The sequence below is a fragment of the Rhineura floridana genome, chromosome 7 (assembly GCF_030035675.1).
Source record: "Rhineura floridana isolate rRhiFlo1 chromosome 7, rRhiFlo1.hap2, whole genome shotgun sequence".
NCBI classification, from domain to species: domain Eukaryota; kingdom Metazoa; phylum Chordata; class Lepidosauria; order Squamata; family Rhineuridae; genus Rhineura; species Rhineura floridana.
Window position 1 is genome coordinate 110,579,307 of NC_084486.1, and position 18,918 is coordinate 110,598,224.

The 18,918-nt window shown below is 39.9% G+C and overlaps 1 protein-coding gene across 7 annotated transcripts in view; it reads left to right on the forward strand.

Moving 5' to 3' along the window:
* Nucleotides 1-18,918, forward strand: part of MFF (mitochondrial fission factor) — a 35,259-nt gene that overhangs the window by 4,618 nt on the left and 11,723 nt on the right. For 5 of the 7 annotated variants that reach the window (XM_061636837.1, XM_061636838.1, XM_061636841.1 and 2 more), the window contains 4 exons: nucleotides 313-533; nucleotides 2,252-2,424; nucleotides 3,990-4,078; nucleotides 13,148-13,306. In XM_061636837.1, coding sequence (XP_061492821.1) covers nucleotides 313-533; nucleotides 2,252-2,424; nucleotides 3,990-4,078; nucleotides 13,148-13,306 — 642 coding nt within the window. The remainder of the gene's footprint in view (nucleotides 1-312; nucleotides 534-2,251; nucleotides 2,425-3,989; nucleotides 4,079-13,147; nucleotides 13,307-18,918) is intronic. The other 2 variants (XM_061636843.1, XM_061636844.1) reach the window with 1 other exon arrangement.

Sequence of the window (18,918 nt, forward strand, 5' to 3'; positions counted from 1 at the left end):
TTCTCACATCTTGCCTGCTCCTTAATAATTTGTTATGCTAGGCTTCTAAATGAAGATGATGTTCCCATGTAGTACTGTGAAGAAATTCCTGTCATTAATAGGAGGAAGGAACCTGTCTGAATTGTAACGTTAAATCAGGGGCCATCTTGCTAAACACAATGGCTGTGCTGTAGCAGACCCTTATACTTTGACAAAGCTTTAAAATACATTCTCTGTAAATAGTGGAGGAGATGAATAGATTGTGCATCAAAACCCATGTTGTGTTACTTTTTACTACTGAGGGGTAATTCAGGTTGTTTTATCTCGTATTAGGATGAGCACAGCAGCATTCCCATCTCCGGCTGCCGAAATGGCAGAAATGAATCGAATTCAGTATGAAATTGAGTATACTGAAGGGATCAACCAGAGAATGAGAGTTCCAGAAAAACTTAAGGTTGCTCCACCAAATGCTGACCTTGAGCAGGGTGCGCATGAAGGGGGGCTTCCAAATGCCAGTGTAACAATGCAGGTTCCAGAGCGCATTGTAGTGGCAGGTATGTTTACCTTCAGGTGGGAGGAGGTGGTAAAGTATTATTCTGTCAGACACCTCATCTAACTTTCTGTGTGTACACCATAAAATAGTAATAATAGCTATTTAAAAGTTGTATCTACAGTCTGGTATTACAGAAGAATTCTTAAAGTGCAGTACCTAGAGTATTGCATTACAACTGAAACATGAGATCCCTCACTTGGACCTGAAGGCCAGTAGGTGATTTTTGGCCAGTCACACACTTTCAGCCTGTTCTAACCCATGCTGCCGTTCTGAAAATGAAGCAGAGAGGAGGGAGAGATCTATGTGTGCTACCCTGAAGTCCTTGGAGAAAGAATGAGATAAAAATATGATTGATAATAAAATGCAGAGCTAATCTGCAATTCCTTCCCCTTTGGCTTCTTCCCTTTCCTCCTCAAACAGTCCCTGAAAGCTGTTTGATTCCCCAAGCCTTTTATTAATTTTGCAGTTGACTCTTTTTATCTGATGCTGATTTTGTTTTGTATTGTATCTGTTTTTTTAAAAAAACAACTAATGACTTTGCATTTGAAATTAGGAGAAAAGGGGAAGGAGGAGAGTCGGAGTCTCTAAGAAGCTTCTCTGTAGGAATATTTGTCATCCTCCACAACAGTACAAGAAAATATTTCAGATGTTTTTTAAAAAATCTCCTTATTGAATAATACAAGTGGATGGTATTAAGATTCCTTTATGCTTTAAATGTGCTATTTTACAGAAGTTGTGGGGGAAGACAATTGCTGAAATGAGTGTGCCTGTGTGTTTAATGTGACTCCTGACTGAGGAGTCTAGAGAGTGACTAATTGGATCAAAACGTTGAAATGATTAATGAAGACTGACAGAAAAATATTTAGCTTATATTATTTTTTCTTATGATTCTGAAATATATCAGTGCTAATGAAAAGTGAGAGTAATATTTCTGTCCTGAAAGCCTTTTACATTGAATAAGTGCCATTGAAATTACTGAAGTATTTCAAAATAAGATTTTATTTATTTATTTATTGCATTTATATACTGTCCCATAGCCAAAGCACAATTAAAAACATTAAAGACAAATACACAAATTTTTTTTAAAAAATTTTTTTTTAAATAATTAAAAAAAAACATGCTAAAATGCCTGGGAGAAGAGGAATGTCTTGTCCTGGCGCCGAAAAGATAACAGTGTTGGTGCCAGGCGCACCTCGTCAAGAAGATCATTCCATAATTTGGGGGCCACCACTGAGAAGGCCCTCTCCCTTGTTGCCAGCTTCCCTCGGAGGAGGGCCTTAGATGTTGAGCATAGTGTATGGATGGGTTCATGTCGGGAGAGCCGTTCCATCAGGTATTGTGGTCCCAAGCCGTGTAAGGCTTTATAAGTTAAAACCAGCACCTTGAATCGAGCTCGGAAACATACAGGCAGGCAGTGCAAGCGGGCCAGAATTGGGCCAGAATATTATCCCCAAAATATTTGTGTGTGTATATTTATAGAACATTTAATGTGTAAAATGTTTTACCATCTGTCTGTACTTTCTTCCTACAAAAGCCCAGTGGGATGTCAAGGTATTTTTACAAATAATTTGAGTGTGATTTGCTTAAGTCTACCTGGTGAATTCATACCTGAGATGGAATTTTAACTTGACTTCCCCGTCTCCAGCATTGGACCCATTAAACCACACCAAATCATTTGTTAATAAAATGTTACTGATCTTAAAATTAATTCTGTTGCAGGCAATAGCGAAGACATTTCACTCTCCAGGCCACCAGATCTAGATCTTCTCCAGTCAACCCCATTCAAGTCTCTGTCACTGAAAACACCTCCCCATGTCATTTCACTCAGTGAACGGCCGCTAGATTTCTTAGACCTAGAGAGGGCCCCTCCTCAGACTCCTCAAAATGAAGAGGCTAGTATTCTTTCTGCCTTTCATCACATTTTGTTTCAGTATTGTATTTAATATAGATGTCAAGAGAGAAGGCAAGTATTTCTTGCACTATAGGTCACTTCAGTACTATAAAAAAGGTAACCGATTGGTAGAACACAATATGTAATGTCAATATTCCCTATTGAAAACAAAGATACCTCCAGAGCACTTTTGTGTAGCCTATGCATGTTGGTTGTGTAGCTTATGCACTCTGCTTGCAAAATTCTATTAATCTGATTATTATAGTTCTTTATGTACATTGTTGTAATATATTCAGGAAGATCTTTGCTCACAAATAGTTCTGATAATCTTAATAAAATTGCACAGGTTGCATCCAACTTAGTTCTACTTGGAGTAGACCTATTGAAATTACTAGGTCTAAGTTAGTCTTTGCCATTAATTTCATTGGGTCTACCCTGAGTTGGACTAAGATTGGATATAACCTTTAGTATTTACATAATATGTGTCAAGTGTTCAGAATACGCTAATCTACATTATCTCAGTAATTGAAATCTTTCCACCTTAACTTTTGACAATACTATCTTTAAGGTAGCTAACATTTGATTTGGAAAAGACAATTCACTAATAATATATAAAACCAAGCTAAAGCAAGGGATGAGGGGGAAGTAATAGAGATCAGCAGCAGAATAAAACATAGTGAAGATAGCAGGAAGAACAAATCCAAACTGCTTTCCACTAAAACAAATTTTACTTGACATCCCAAAAGAAAAAAGTAATAGGTGTCAAGAAAATCTCTTTGTGGAGAGAATTCCACAGTATTGCTAGCACCATAGGCTGAACATATGGAAGGTGGGAACATCAGTGGCAGGATGATGACCTCAGCAAATATGCCTCAATTACAGATTTTTTTTCTCCAGAAAGGTTTGCCTGGCACTCACTTGTTGTCCTTTTGCTCCTGAGCAAAGACTCCCTCCTGCCAAGCTTTTTAGATAAACTTTTAGTCTTTTTGATTGTTTTTATTTGGCTTTTAAGACTGTGCTGCCATTCAGTCTTTGTGTTTTTATAATTGTTTGGATGTGTACCTTAATTGTTTTTGTACTACTTCTTGTGTAATTTGCCTTAGAGATTGTAATTGAAGGGCAGTATAAAATATATTCAGTCAGGGATGGGGAACCTGTGCGCCTTCAGATGTTGTTGGATTACAGTTCCCGTCATCCCTGACTGTCTGTGCTAGCTGAGGCTGATGCGAGTCAGAATCTAACATGATCTGGAAGCCCATAGGTTCCCTATCTCTGTCTTAAATAAATTTCAAAAGTTGTAGATAAGCTTTATTTTAAGTTCCTTTTTTGATAGATTTTCTAATGTTAAAAATTGAGCACATGCAAAAGAGGGAGTCATTCCTTTCCTTACTTTCCAAAAAGTCTGCATATTACGAAATGTAACCATCCAGGAAGACTTATCTTTATTCATTTTCCACATTGCTCATGAATGAAAATGGTCAATTGATTGATAGTAGGTGACTGTGGTTACTGATGCCATAGTGATGATGAAAGACTTTTCTTTTTCTCCCTTGCTTTGTTTTGCAGGTTCGCTCAGTTGGAAGGCTGAAAAGAGAACGTTCTATGAGTGAAAATGCAACTCGTCAAAATGGTCAATTGATGAGAAATGATTCAATGTGAGTAGAGAGATGCTTGACACATGGCAATATTTATAGAAAAAGCTTGTTCATCTGTTTCTTCCCAGTTCATGCTTAGGATGTGTCTTGCAAATGATGATTCTATTTATAAACAATGTTACTGAAATGTTGTAGGACCATAGCTGTCTTCCTAAGTATTTTTAGTTCTGTTTGTTGGAATAATAACCAACTAACTATTAACTAAAGAAATTTGGTGTCTTTGTTCTCAAATTGTAATTTTTTTTCAGCTACAGGAAATTGCATATGGCAGTTGCTTAGAACGTTCATACAGAGGATTTGATAACTTTGCCAAAATCTTGTTCTTAATTTTGCTGTACTTTTTTAAAAATCTGAGAGGTGTCACTGGATTAGCTCAAAATGTGTTAATTTCATCTGCAATCTTACCTGGGAGTAAGAACCTTTGAACTCAGTGGGGCTTCCTTCTGTGTAATTAATGAATAGGATTTCATTTTTAAACAGTTAAGGGGGCTCTTGGTTATCCCAAAGTATATTGTTTGGAAGTCTTCCAGTAGATAAATAATAATAATAAATAAAATTTTATTTTTAGGCCGCCTATCTGGCCGAATGAACGGCCACTCTAGGCGGCGTACATAATTAAAATTAAAAAACAACATATAAATACAATATTAATAACAATCTTCAATAATCACCCACCCCTCATCTGTACATTGTAAACTAAAACTATTGAGAAATCTTGTATGCCCGCTGAAACAACCAAGTTTTTAGTCCTTGGCAGAAGCTTACCAGGGAGGGGGCATGGCGAAGTTCGTATGGCAGAGAGTTCCAGAGAGTGGGGGCCACAACCGAAAATGCCCTCTCTCTGGTCTGCACCAGCCTAGCTGTTTTAGCTGGCGGGACCGAGAGAAGGTCTTGTAAGGCTGATCTCGTCAGGCGGCATGTTTGGTGATGCTGGAGGCGCTCCTTTAGATAGACTGGACCGACACCGTATAGGGCTTTAAAGGTTAGCACCAACACCTTGAATTGGGCTCGGTAAACAACTGGTAGCCAGTGCAGGTCTGCTAGCACTGGAGTGATGTGATCACGGCGGCGGCTGTTCTTAATCAACCGTGCCGCCGCATTATGTACCAGTTGTAATTTCCGAACCGTCTTCAAGGGTAGCCCAATGTAGAGCGCATTACAGTAGTCTAAGCGAGAGAAGACCAGGGCATGCACCACCCATGGGAGTAGATGGACCGGAAGGTAGGGTCGCAGCCTCTGTATCAGATGTAATTGATACCAAGCTGCCCGGCTCACTGCCGACACCTGAGCCTCCATGGACAGCTGGGAGTCAAGAATGACCCCGAGGCTGCGAACCTGGTCCTTCAGGGGCAATCTAACACCATTCAGCACCAGGTCAATATCTCCTACCATTCTCTTATCTCCCACAAGCAGTACCTCGGTCTTGTCGGGGTTCAGCTTCAGCCTGTTACCTCCCATCCATTCACTTACGGACTCCAGGCACTTGGAAATAGTATCCACAGCCAACTCCGGTGAGCACTTAAATGAGAGATAGAGCTGAGTGTCATCCGCATATTGATGGCACTGCAACCCAAATCTCCTGATGATGGCCCCCAGCGGCTTTACACAGATGTTAAATAGCATGGGAGAGAGGATAGAGCCCTGTGGCACACCACAATTAAGAGGCCACGGGTCTGAAACCTCCTCTCCCAATGCCACTCTCTGGTGCCTGTCAGAGAGATAGGAACGGAACCACCGTAAAACAGTGCCCCCAGTTCCCATTCCCCCAGGCAATCCAGAAGGATACCGTGGTCAACGGTATCGAAAGCCGCTGAGAGATCCAGGAGGACGAGGAAGGAGTGTTCTCCCCTATCCAACGCTCTCCTCAAATCATCCACTAGAGCAACCAAGGCTGTTTCAGTTCCATGTCCAGTCCTGAAGCCCGATTGGAATGGATCTAGGTAATCAGTTTCCTCCAAGTGTGTCTGTAACTGCTTGGCCACCACCCATTCGATCACCTTGCCCAGAAATGGTAAATTGGAGACTGGGCGAAAGTTGTTCAACTCTTGGGGATCCAAGGAGGGTTTTTTCAAGATGGGCTTTATTACCGCCTCCTTGAGGGCAGATGGCAATGCACCCTCTTCCAAGGAAGCATTTACCACCGCCTTGATCCCTTCGCTCAGTCTCTCTTTACAGCCCATAATGAGCCATGTGGGGCAAGGATCAAACAAACAAGTAGTCGGTCTAACAGTAGAGAGCACCTTGTCCACTTCCTCAGAGGGAAGAGGCTGAAACCGATCCCACCGGACCGGATCGCAACTGATCGCCTCTGGCCCACTTCCTGTATCCATGGCGAATGGAATCGAGCTCTTCAGGCAATCGATTTTATCAGCAAAATGTTTTGCAAATGCGTCACAGGAGGCTTTAGAGTGCTCCATGGGTTCCTGGGCAACTGGACCGACCAGGCTCCGGACCATTTGGAACAACCTCCTGGGACAACATTCTGCGGATGCAATAGAGGCAGCAAAGAAATCCCTCTTTGCTGCCTTTGTTGCCACTTGTTAGGCCGCTATCGCATCTCTAACCAGTGTCCGATCGCCTTCGGAGCAAGATTTCTGCCACCGGCGCTCTAGTCGTCTCACCTCCTGCCTCAAGCCCCACAAACATGGTGTATACCACGGTGCGGTTTGAGTTCTATTCAGGGGGAGAGGACATTTCAGAGCCACCCGGTCTATTGCCCTGGTGAGCTCCCTGTTCCACTCTGTCACCAGGGTTTCGACCGGGCGGCCTTCAGACAGCTCCAAATCTCCCAGCGCATTCAGGAATCCTTTAGGCTCCATCAGGCGTCTGGGGCGGACCATCCTAATAGGTCCCTGCCCCCTGCGGAGGGTGTGTGGCAATAAGAGGTCCGTTTTCACCAGATAGTGATCTGACCATGACACGGGGTTTGAAAAAATAGCCCCCATTTTCAGAGCACTACCTCCCCCTCCCGAGATAAATACAAGGTCGAGAGCATGACTGGCTACATGGGTGGGCCCAGAATTACTAAGGTGCAGTTCCCAGGAAGTCATGGTTTCCATGAAATCCCGAGGGGCTCCTGTGAGAGCCGCCTCGGTATGCAGGTTAAAGTCCCCCAGAACCAAAAGGTTGGGGGAAAGGACCCGCACACCCGAGACAACCTCTAGCACCTCGGTCAGGGAGTCAGCTGTGCAGCGGGGTGGGCAGTACACAAGGAGAATCCCTAAACTGCCCTCCGGGCCCAACCTCCAGTACATGCAGTCAACAAACTTGGTCTCGTGGAGAGGGGGTCTGGCAAAAACCAAGGACTCCCGGTAAATAACTGCCACTTCCCCTCCCCGCCTACCAATCCTCGGCTGCTGTGCGTACTGGAAACCGGCTGGACACATGGCCTCAAGCACAGGAGCTGAGGCCTCATCCAGCCAAGTTTCCGTAATGCACATCAGGTCTGCATTCTCATCCACGATTGTGTCATGGATGAGCGATGTTTTCTGTACCACAGACCTGGCATTACACAACAGCAGTCGAAGATTGGTTGGAGCTGTACATCCCCCAGTTCTCTTCGGGTGATGAGCAGGCCCGGAACAGGCATAGAGGATGATATCCAACAGTCATACTCAGTGTAGGTACATTGAAATGAATGAACTTACTTACATATGATTTGGTTCGAAATTGCCCAGTAACTTTAGAATCCAAATCAAATTTCTAGAAAACATGTAGTGCTGTACATGACAAGTTGTATACTAGATTGCCCCGTACAGGAACAGCATCCTTTTTATTCCTTTTTTTTTTTTTTTTTTTTTGCACTTTTGTATAGATAGTTCTTGCAGGCCAGTAAAAATTAAAGGTTTTTAATTAGCACTTCGTGCGATGATTTTAAACAATTCCTTCTTTTTTTCTGGATTGAATCCAGACTAAGTCAAACTTGTCCCTCTGCTTTTAATGGGGTTCAACTTGGTCATGACAGACTTAGCCCCACAGAAATAAATGGGACTTGAAGTTAGGCTACAATCCAATACAGATTTACCTGGGAATAAGTCCCACTGAATCCAGTGGAATTTACTTATGCTGATTCATCAATACTATGGGGTAATCAGTATCTTTTAATTAGGATTCCTGCAACAAGGGTAAACAATTTATTCAGGTTCTCTCTGTTAGGTTGAAGAAAAAAATCACTTCCTCCTACTGTTTTTCTTCTCTCCAGTTGGGAGGATGGGATAGTTGTGAGAAGAAAAACAACTGAAACTACAACTCCTTGTTTGTGCTCTCTAGAGAAAGTAATATGTTACGACAAGGTAGTATAAGAACAAGGGCTCAGAAACGGGGTTCCAGCTACTTGTAGGTCACTGATAAGCTGGTGATCACTTCTGGTGCTATGAGGCTTCTTTACATATAATCCCTAATTCAAAGGGTAAGTGGGTCTCGGATATAAACTTTGTCCCCCGAAGTGTCAAGCTCGCATGTATGATCTTTCCTGAATCTATCTGCAGCCACCACAGGTTTTTTGCCAATATGGGTAGGATGACATTCTAGTACTTCAGTGGTGAGTTTCACATGTGTTGGATTAATGAAGAGTGTTGCTTGATGTGGTATACTGATAGCATTGTCTTCTCAGGTCTGAGTTTCCAGGCTGCTGCCTCCAGTTTTCATTTTCACTTTTAAGTTGTATGCTGCTTTTCCGCCAAAAAAAAAAATTGCCAAAGAGGCTCACAAGCCTTAAAACATCCTTTCAAGTGCTGTTGTGCAGTATCTTGACAAACAGCCATACTTTTCTTGCCTTTTAAGGATTTGTATGCGTCTTTCTAGTTGGTTGTGCATGGCAAGTAAGTGCAGCTGCACAGAACAGCTTCTTCATTCTAGTATTGAACTGTGACACAACATTCTAGTATGCTTGTAACAATGAGAAAATTCTGTGACAAACCTGACCATGTCTAGAAGATGAATTAACTTTGTTCCTTTTTCCCCTCTGCTTTCCAATATTTATATGTTGTCATGGCAGCGCATGCCATACCACTGTATGTAGTGGCTTTGTAGATTACTTTTAGTACACAGATTCTCAAATGCTTCTGAGGACTAGTAATAACTAGGCATAAGAAGTGATGACCAATAACAATGCCTGCCTTAATGACCTTCCATTTATTTAGAAAGTTGCTGCCTTTTTAAGATAATCAATTGTTGTTAATGGTGGCACAGTCCGGAAACTTTCCTGAGAATTAAAATGCCACGGTACCAGTCACCTTTCACAGCTAAAGATGACACGTAAGCTTGAGCATTAGTTTTAAACCATTCACTTTTTTTAAAAGCAAGAGTGTACTTAATGCATTGCCATCTAAAAGGGTTGAATATACTATCTGAAATTATTTTTAAAGTATTCTGTATGCTTAGTTCCACCTGTAATTTGTATGCAAATTAAACAAAATTTGAAAATTTGTCATTCTACCTATAATGAATTTGAAGAAATAGTTGGGTTAAGTAAAGATAAACAGTGTTGAGGACAAGGAACAAAGTTGCATCTTCTTGGCCTGTGGACATGGCATACAGAATCTTGCCTGTGTCCTCACACAAGTGTATCAGGTCTATGTGTGTAAAATGCAGCACGTATCACCTGAACTGTGTGGTTGATTTCTGGATCATTTACACAATATTGATGGCACTGTTCAGACCGATGCACTTTCGATTTTATGCATGCAGATGTTAGATCAATGCAAGGACATCCGGTGGGCTCAGAGGCCGGATTGCTGTGCCACATCTGAATGGTGGAAAAATATAATATTGCTTCTCCGTCATGCATAGCTTCTATTTGCAGAGATGTTATTTCCACATAACTGGTTTGGACGCAGTACAAGAAATGTTATTACTTGTATAAATATGTAAAGAAGTTGGCTGTCTTAAGTTCCTGTTCCGCTTTCTCTTTATTGGTAGTTAGAAGTGGAGGCTTTTTCTTCTTAGATTGCTCACTTGATGCATGGAATAGAGGGATGGGGAGAAGTGTAGAATATTTAACAACCCCACTTTTCTTATGCTAGCCTTAAAGTTTCTTGCTTGAGCCTGCTAAAGGAAGTGTCTGCTTTTCAGTAACTAATGAGAAATGATAGTCACATTTTATGTTAAAAATGATTCTGTACAGGTTTCTGAATTTCCACAGTTCTGTGTAGGTTTATACTGATTGTTACGCCAACGTGAATGTTGTGTGTTCTTTCCCCTTTGCATTCTGTAAATTGATTCATCCCCAAATTGTGTGTTCCTTAATGTACATCTTATCCTACAACCTGGGGAAAGGATATAGCTCAGCAGCACAGTGCATGAATTGAATCGAATTGAAACCAGTTCAATTCCTGGTGTCTTCCAGTAGGACCAGGAAATATTCCTTTCTGAAACCCTAGAGCTGTCAGTCAGCATAGACAATATTGAGCTAGATGGACCAATGGTTGGACTTTATACAAGTCTGCTGTATATTTTCTCGAGTGTATCATAGCTTTGACTTTTAAGTTTTAGCACCACATTTTTTCAGGCATCATGCACAATCAGCCTTGCACAAAGTCCTTGGCAGCAGTGTTTGTGGTGATAAAAGTAGTAAATGTACTACAAGATCATGATCAGATGGTGGCTAAATGTGTAGGTTTTTCCTTCCATGAACCTAGTTACAGTTAAAAACATTCAGAAGCTCCAATGAATTCACTTGGCCCTTCTCCCAGGAAAATATGTAACAGATTGCAGCTTCAGTCACAAAATAAGTCCCAACAGGCCCATAGCTTACTATATCTTGAAGTTCTGGTCACTTAATGAGCTTTCTTGGGTGGATAAATGAACTGGCCATGAGCACATTCTACATCATGGGACACTCACACTAATCGCAGCACATCCCTCTCTCCTCTGTCAGGTTCAATCTAGCTTCCTGCCTCCCAGAAGCATCTCCCATCTGTCCCCCTGCTGCTCTTTATCTGGGTTCTTGGAATTCTTATCTGACTGAGCTTAGTCATAGACAAAAACTGAAAGGGAAACTGGAAAGAGGAAGCCTAGTTAAATCAGTCACATGTCCCTGCCTTGGGTGAATCAGGAGTCTCATCACCATGCATGGCCAGCTCATTTATCCACCTGAGAAGGTCCATTCACAGTATGCGACCCAGTGTTCCAGTTTAGATGGTAAGTTGGTTGAGACAGGGACCTGTCCTCTCATATTTTTGTAAAACACCAGATACATAGAATAATACTCATTTGCAGCCTGGTGTTTGCTAGAATAGTTAGTTGAGTAAATAGTTGGTTTACTCAGAGAACTTGGTATCTGAAAATCTGCATTCTACTGTTGCCAAAGTCTCAAGGGGTGAGAGCTCTGCAGTTCTAATAAAACTTCCTTGAAAGCAAGTTCTGAAATCTCTTGAGGCTTTGTTTTGTTTAAATAAGTTCAGGATTGTGATAACAGCCTTTCTGGATTGATGGTTGTGTAAAACATGAGTAGCAGTTGTCCATTTGAAACCTGTCAGACATATTCTCTTAAAAGGAAGGCTATTACAAGATATGTATGTATAGTACTTTTTCAAAGGTTCCAAGGTTCCTTTCAGTTTATTCATCAGAGCAATTCTATAAAAGAGAAACCTATTGTGGACATATGTAAACATTTCTACACAACAAATAGGCTTGAGAGACCATTATATATGGATGTGAATTTTGTCTGGGAATGCTACATGTATGCATTTTGTCCGGACCAAATATCTATTTCTAGGACATCAGTCCTGCTTTTTCTTTTGTCTTTCCCCAAGTTCTGTATTTTCCTTTTTCTGATATTCTGTACAGATTTTTTTTAAAATTATGTTTTATTAAAATTATTCTGTTCTTAAACAAAGAGTATGCATGATTGCCTTTCAATCCTTTGAGGATTCTGCAGAGTCCCCTCTAGGTTTATCAGGTTCTTTTCAAAATAATTATTTAAAATGTTCTTTGCAGCATATCTATTTTGATGTTGGTTTGCATACAGATTGTGTTGTGAACTGCTTATTCAGATTAATATAAAATGATATACTTCTAATGCTTTTTTCCTGTGCTTATAGTTAGGTAGAGTTCAGAATAAATTGTAAGATCTTGATTAATTTAGTTAAATCTCAAAATTAAAGAGCAATCTTAAGTGTAGAAAGGAAGAAATGTTTATTTTTAAAGCAAACAAAAAAGACACGACAAGCTTTAAAGCTAGCTCGAGATTTTGCTTGGTACTTTTTTGCCTCTCCATATGTGTGCTTTTCTGAAATTTTGTTGGGATCAATAGCTCTCTGAGGAAGTGACCTTTGAAGAATAATAATTTAATCAGTATCCTATTGAAGTGAATTGTGAAATTCCCATTGATATTGATGGTGCTGGATTGCACATTAATTTGTTTTACAGGCAAGGAGAGCTTTTGATGTAGTTTTATGTAATCCTCAGCCTTTTGTTTTCTGGATAAGTGTTTAAAGGCATTTTTGCTTGTTGGAATATTTGGGATATGACTAGAAGTCTTCACCAGTGTCTTTGCTATCTTGTGTATTTCTTTATAGCCCTATATTTGCTTGTTCTTTACTTATCCCTGTATTTGCAAAAACAGTATGTTAATGTAACTCTTGTTTTATATAAACTTCTGTTTTTTCAGAATGTTTTCAACATCCTTTCTTCCTCCAGTCCCTGAGTAACTTGGATATTTGAGGCGAAGATCTCTGTTGTATCATTCTGGCATACAATGTATCAGAATTTTTTTCAGTGTCTGCTAAAGAGTGTCCTTGTATCTTGTGCCTTTAAAACCTGCATATTACTATTCTGGACCTACATATTACCATGCCTCTTATTTTTAGTACCTCTTCACAGTGGATCAAAGCCATTATCTTCAAGTGATCTATATTTTGGCTCATATAAAGGGGTTTCAAGATACAATTCACAATGTTCCTACTAATTCTTCCTTAATGGATTTTTTTTACCTGTTGATGGGGGAAAGCAGAAGAAAAATGGGGTCGGCTTAATTTTTCAAATAGGGTTGGTTGATGGATGAAACTTTTTCTGTCTGGAACCTGACACTAGTGTTTCTCTCTTCATTTGCTACGCTTGCACAAACAGTGTGACACCATCACCTCAACAGGTTCGTGTCTGTCCTCCCCAAATGTTCTCTGAAGATGGATCTAATCTTTACTCTGCCCGGGGCCTATTGTCGCTTATCCAGTCTTCTACCCGTAGGGCTTACCAGCAAGTCTTGGATGTGCTGGATGAAAATCGCAGGTGATTGGCCATCACTGATTCTGCCCAGTTTACTGCTTTTTTACTTCCCTTTTGTTTCCTAGTTAATTGGTTTTGGTTTGTTTTACGTTACATGGAATAAAATTATTTTATTTTATTGCTTTTGCTATTTGTGAATGACATTTCCAAAATTCACATTTCATGGAGCTTAGCTGTCTTATTCCTTTGGACAGAGTGAAACATCTGTGTAGTGAGTTAAAATTCCAGTCTCTCTCTCATTGGAAATCAAGAACAGAAGGGCAACAAGGTGCAGCAAACATGGCTGTACAAATTAAGCCTTTAAGTACTGTTGCTTTCAGTGGGAGAGTTTTTGTTCTCTTTAATCACACCTGGGAGTATGAAACGTTCCCTCTTATACACCAATCCCAAAATGACTTCAAAAAACTAAATGTTGAAGACCCACTAATACTGGAGAAGATCTAGGTAGAAAATGCTTTTATTGATCCTAATTTCAGTTGAGCGCTGTCTCCAGTTGCTGAAGTTCTTGCTATAAGAAAAAACCCTACACTAATTTCACCTTAAAAGGCAAGCTATGTAGTAGCTTTGGACACAAACTGGAAGGAAAAGTGTTCTTAAGATTTGCTGCATGGAGGAGAGAGCCTGTCTGTAGGTCCTTCAAAAGGCCCAAGTTTCAGAGTCTTTGTTGTCAACCCACCAACTGTGAGGGATGGTGATGGTGGTATTTTTATTCAATGTTAAGGTTTTAGTTGATTAAGTAGTAAGATCTACTTAAGTATCAGCCAGGTGATTTTTATTTTTTTTCAGGTGAAAAGAAGCCTTATTTTCTTATAAGTTAAATGTATTTTTTAATCTAGTTGTCTGGACCCTTCTCTTGTGTGTGTAACTATCTTGTCTGACTACAGATCAGAAACCTGCTATTCTGTTGCATTCTTTTAGTGGAGGCTTTATGAACTGGCTCTTGAGAATCTCAGCCGCTCTAGAGGATTTTACCCAAATAAAATTCTTTTTGTTTTGCACCCATAGGCCCTGTGTTATCTGGCCCTTGGGGTGTTTTGCATGATGATACCTGTGTAGGTTCACATCCTTGGCTATAACTTTTTCTTATACTACCAAAGGCCAAGGTCAGGGTTGAAAAGCACTGCAGAATCCTCACTTGTTAATTTCTTCAAAGGTCAGTAGAAGAAACTTACAGTGGGGAAACAAAGTTTCATATCCCTTCCTCTTCCAAGCTTCTTGTTCTAATCTTGAAACGAAAAGTGGTTGGAGGAATTTGTCTTCTTTTTCTTTCCTCCACTTGTTCTCTCCAATTTTTTAAAAAAGTTACTGCCTGCCAGAATCTTTCTTCTGAAAAGTCTTTCTTTTAACTGTTTGATGTCTTTCTAGTGCTCCAAACTTAAACAGAATAGTAACTGATTTTAAGGGGAAGGGCCAAAGCTCACTGGTAGAGCATCTGCCTTGTGTGCAGAAGGTCCTAGGTTCAATCCTCAGCTTCTCCAGGTAGAGTTGGAAAGTTGTCTTTTGAAACCCTGGAGCCACTACCAGTCAGTCTAGACTATACTGAGCTTAGATGGCCGCAGTACTCTGACTTGCTATAAGGCAGCTTCCTGTGTTACTGTGCCTATTAGAACATTCTTCTATGCTAGTAATCCTGATCTAAGAGTTTTGTTAGGCTTGCAATGTATGCATGAAGCATTCCATGATCAAGGGCTGCTCACTTCTCACTGTTGGGAGTACTTTTGTCTGCTTGCTTTTTATGTAAAATATTAGTATATTGCTTTTCTGCTTTAAAAACCATCTAAGTGGCTTACAGAAAGTAAAACCTAACACAAAGTAAAACAATAGTTTGGCATGCACCATGGGCATATGCATAGAGAACTTCCCCAAATTAAAAAGAAAGATTTAAGATAGTTTTCTCACTTTTTCAGTTGGAAAAAAGTGTCGCTTGCAAATACTTAGTTCTCAAATTCTATAAATGGAAGACCCTGAGTTTCATTGGAGACTCTCTAAAGAGGGTTCTCGTCGTTGTTGCCAAGGTTCATTTTAAAAATCCAGGATAACATGCTCTTTTTCTTGTCAGTGAAGCTTTTCTAATCTGCATTTAAAAATGTGAAATTTGGAAAATGTATAACTTGCATGGCTGCAAAATGCTGCTTATTTTATGTCATTTCAAACTATACAAATGCTTTTATTGGCCTTGGTAGCATATTCTCATTGTTTAAAGATAAGTTTTATTTAACTGTAAGTAAAATATTTTATTTCAGTGATTGAATTTTGACATTGTCCTGGTTCTTAAAACTTGTGCTTTTAGTTCTGTTTTGATTTTCTCTTTCAGAATATTTTCTGGTTCCTTTTCTCACAATTTTTACATTCCTATACTATGTTACGCTATCATGAATTGAAACGTGGAGGATTTGTCATTGCTAATAATATTATGGTAAACTTTGTCTCTCTCTCACTATTTCTCTTCCCCTCGAACTCCCTCAATCCCAATATGGGAATGTCATGATAAACCTATCAAGAATAAATTGGTATGATTCAAACAGCCCCAAGTGGGCAAGTTATATATGCTGTACATGAAAAACATTCTATAACCTGGATTACCTACATTACCACACAAGTATGATATCACAGAGCTTTGGCAAATATTCCTGGGTGTCAGTGAACAAGTGTTCACTGGAGTATTTAACAAAACCAAGCTACTCCAATTTATGTTGCCTGTTACTTGTTTCATTTAGCTTGGACAATGAAAATGGGTCAGCTTATCTCTCATTTTTAAGAATCCTTTAGCATCTTAAGAATTTTTTAAAAAATGTATACTACTACTGGCAGTTTAGGGTGTTTACATTTTACAGGGTTGCTTCTTCAACTTTATTTTATTGTGTACCTCAACACAAAAGAGGACCCATTTAATTCATCTTAGGTTCTAAATATTGGGTTATACCTATTCTTAGAGTAGACCTTAAGTTAGTCATGATTAACAAGTTCAGTTTCCATGGGTCTAAACATGACTAAACCTGAATCCAACCTATTGTGTCTTTTGTAAAATCTGACTCCATTCTTTTAATACCTAAAATAAGAATCATGGTGGGGATGTTGTAGCTCAGTAGTACAGCATCTGCTTTGCATGGAGAAGGTTCCAAGTTCAGTTCCCAGCATCTCCAGGTAGAACTGGAAGAGAGCCCTAACTGCTACCAATCAGTGTAGACAGTACTGAGCAACATGAATCAGTGGTCTGACTCGGTATAAAGCTGCTTCCTGGGTTACTAGTTTTGAGGTGCACTTAAAGTTATAAAATTATAGCTGTGCTTTAGTAATTCTCTACAAAATCTTCATCAGACTACTAAACTAAATGGGTGAAATCCAAAGATGCACAAGGAGACTTCCACTCTCGCAATAGTTCCTCTCCTCTCTTCAGCCCCCCCCCCATGTTATGGTGGATCTAGTAATCCTCTGGCGCAGATGGGGGGGCTGAAGGGGGGCAGAAAAGGGAAATTTCGCTGTAGAAGCAGAGGTCCATTCCACTTGCCACGTACACGCTACTGGAAATAACCCACTAAAATTACATTTTGTAGGGAGGATGTTCAAACCTGCAATCCTTAACACACTGCTTCATGAGTAAGTCCACTGAATACAATGTGGCTTATGTCTGAGCATATTTGCATAGAAGTGTGATTAGTGATTGAAATCCCAGCCAATGAGAGACTTAGGGTAATATATGGTAGAAGAATAAATATGGCCTTTAAGAGGGAAGCATAGCAAATCTTGGTTTACAAGGTAATGTAAACAGTAATGTTTCTCACTTGTAGATAGTAGAATGCCCACGTTAATTTCCTTTATATATGTATGTTTTCTATTGGGAAAGCATACCCACTTTTTTAACACAAAATTTTAAGTGAATTAAAACTTACATTAGCCTGGGAGAAATTTGAACTTTTTCATTGGGGCTTCAAATTGTGGTTGAATGCTGCTACTTGAAACGAAGTTAGGGGTAAAATACTTGCTATGATGTGGTGGTCATTAGCTTGTTAAAGCAGAGCAGTATTATTTAGTTAATGAGCATCATTACAAAATCACACATAGCCATATGTTAGTGGTAGAGTGTAGCTTTTGCATGCAGAAGATTTCTGGTTTGATTTGTAGCATCTCCAGTTGAAACGGTTTTGGTTAGCAAGGCTAGGAATGATATCATATATGGCAGATTCATGAACCTACCATCTTCTGCAGTATTCCTCCTTCCCTATGGATGAGACAGTTCTGTTTTACAAATGCTAGGTCTTACTTTCTCTTTTCTGAACTTGTGAGAGGTAAAGGTACATTGGGGAGATCCTGCTACTGTCCCCACCCAGTAAGTGGAATTAGAATGCTAAATTCATATTATTTTTGCGTTTCCTTGTAAACCTAGAGTCATATCTGTGCCTCTCCTAGTAGTATTCCAGACTTTACATGTGAAAATAAACTCTGTAGTAGTCAGTTCATACATGCAGCGTGCACATCACTGGATATCACTGTGACTGATCACTTGATGAGTTGCAGCTGAATGTGTGAATTATTTTATTACTATACATATTTATAAACTGCTTCACAGCCTGATACTTTCAAAGCAGTGTACAATAAAATTCAAACTCTAGAAACAAGATAAAATACAAAAGATAAACCTCTGAAAACCAGGAAACCATTTCTAAAATTTGTTCAATTCATATTCCATAAATGACTGGATCACACCTTAGGGAAAGTTTTCTTAACCAAGAACGTCTTCAGTAGCTGCCTAAATATCAAGAAACTAGGCACCTGTGTAATTTCAGCTGGTAAAGTGATTCTAGACAGCTGAAGCTGCAACATGAAAAGACCAATTTCTAGTGCAAATTGAGCACACCTCTGGGGCATATGGTACCCTTAGCACTGCCCATTTTAGGAGTGCAGATGTAACAGGGATATATGGAGCAAGGTTGTCCTTTCAATAAACTGGTCCCAAATTGTTTAGGGCTTTAAATACTAAAAGCAAAACCTTGTACTGTGCCTAGTAGCATGTTGACAGCCAGTGCAATTCCTTCAGCAGAGGCATTATATGGTGATAATGGGACACCCCAGTCAACAACCTAGCTGCTGCATTCTGCACGAGCTGCAGCTCCTGGGTTGCACCCAAATGAAGCCCACATAGAGCGCATTGCATAAATATTGTCTTGAAGTTGCCATTGCCAAGATTGCATTCGCCAAGCTTTCTCAATCCAGAAATGTCTGTGGCTGTCTTAACTCAAGCTGGTAAAAGTCATTCCTAGCCACTGATCTAGAGCCTTCACAGCCACTCCTGATTCAGATATTACAGAGAATAGAGTTGTATGGGATGACACTTTGCTCCAAATCCCTGAATCACCTCTCCCAACATCTTCATATAATTGTTATATAATAGCATTGGGGATAAAGATCATCCAGTAGAGCGACCAAGACTGATTCAGTCATGAAACCATGTCTGAACTGAGACTAAAATGTAGCTAGATGATCAATGTCAACTAAGAGTGCCTGCAGCTGTTCTGCTATGACTCTCCTCCCAAGAAAGGATGCATTAGCAACCAATTGATAACTATTACAGACTAATGGTGCCAGAGTGGGGGTTTTTTATGTCCATGAACAGTGCT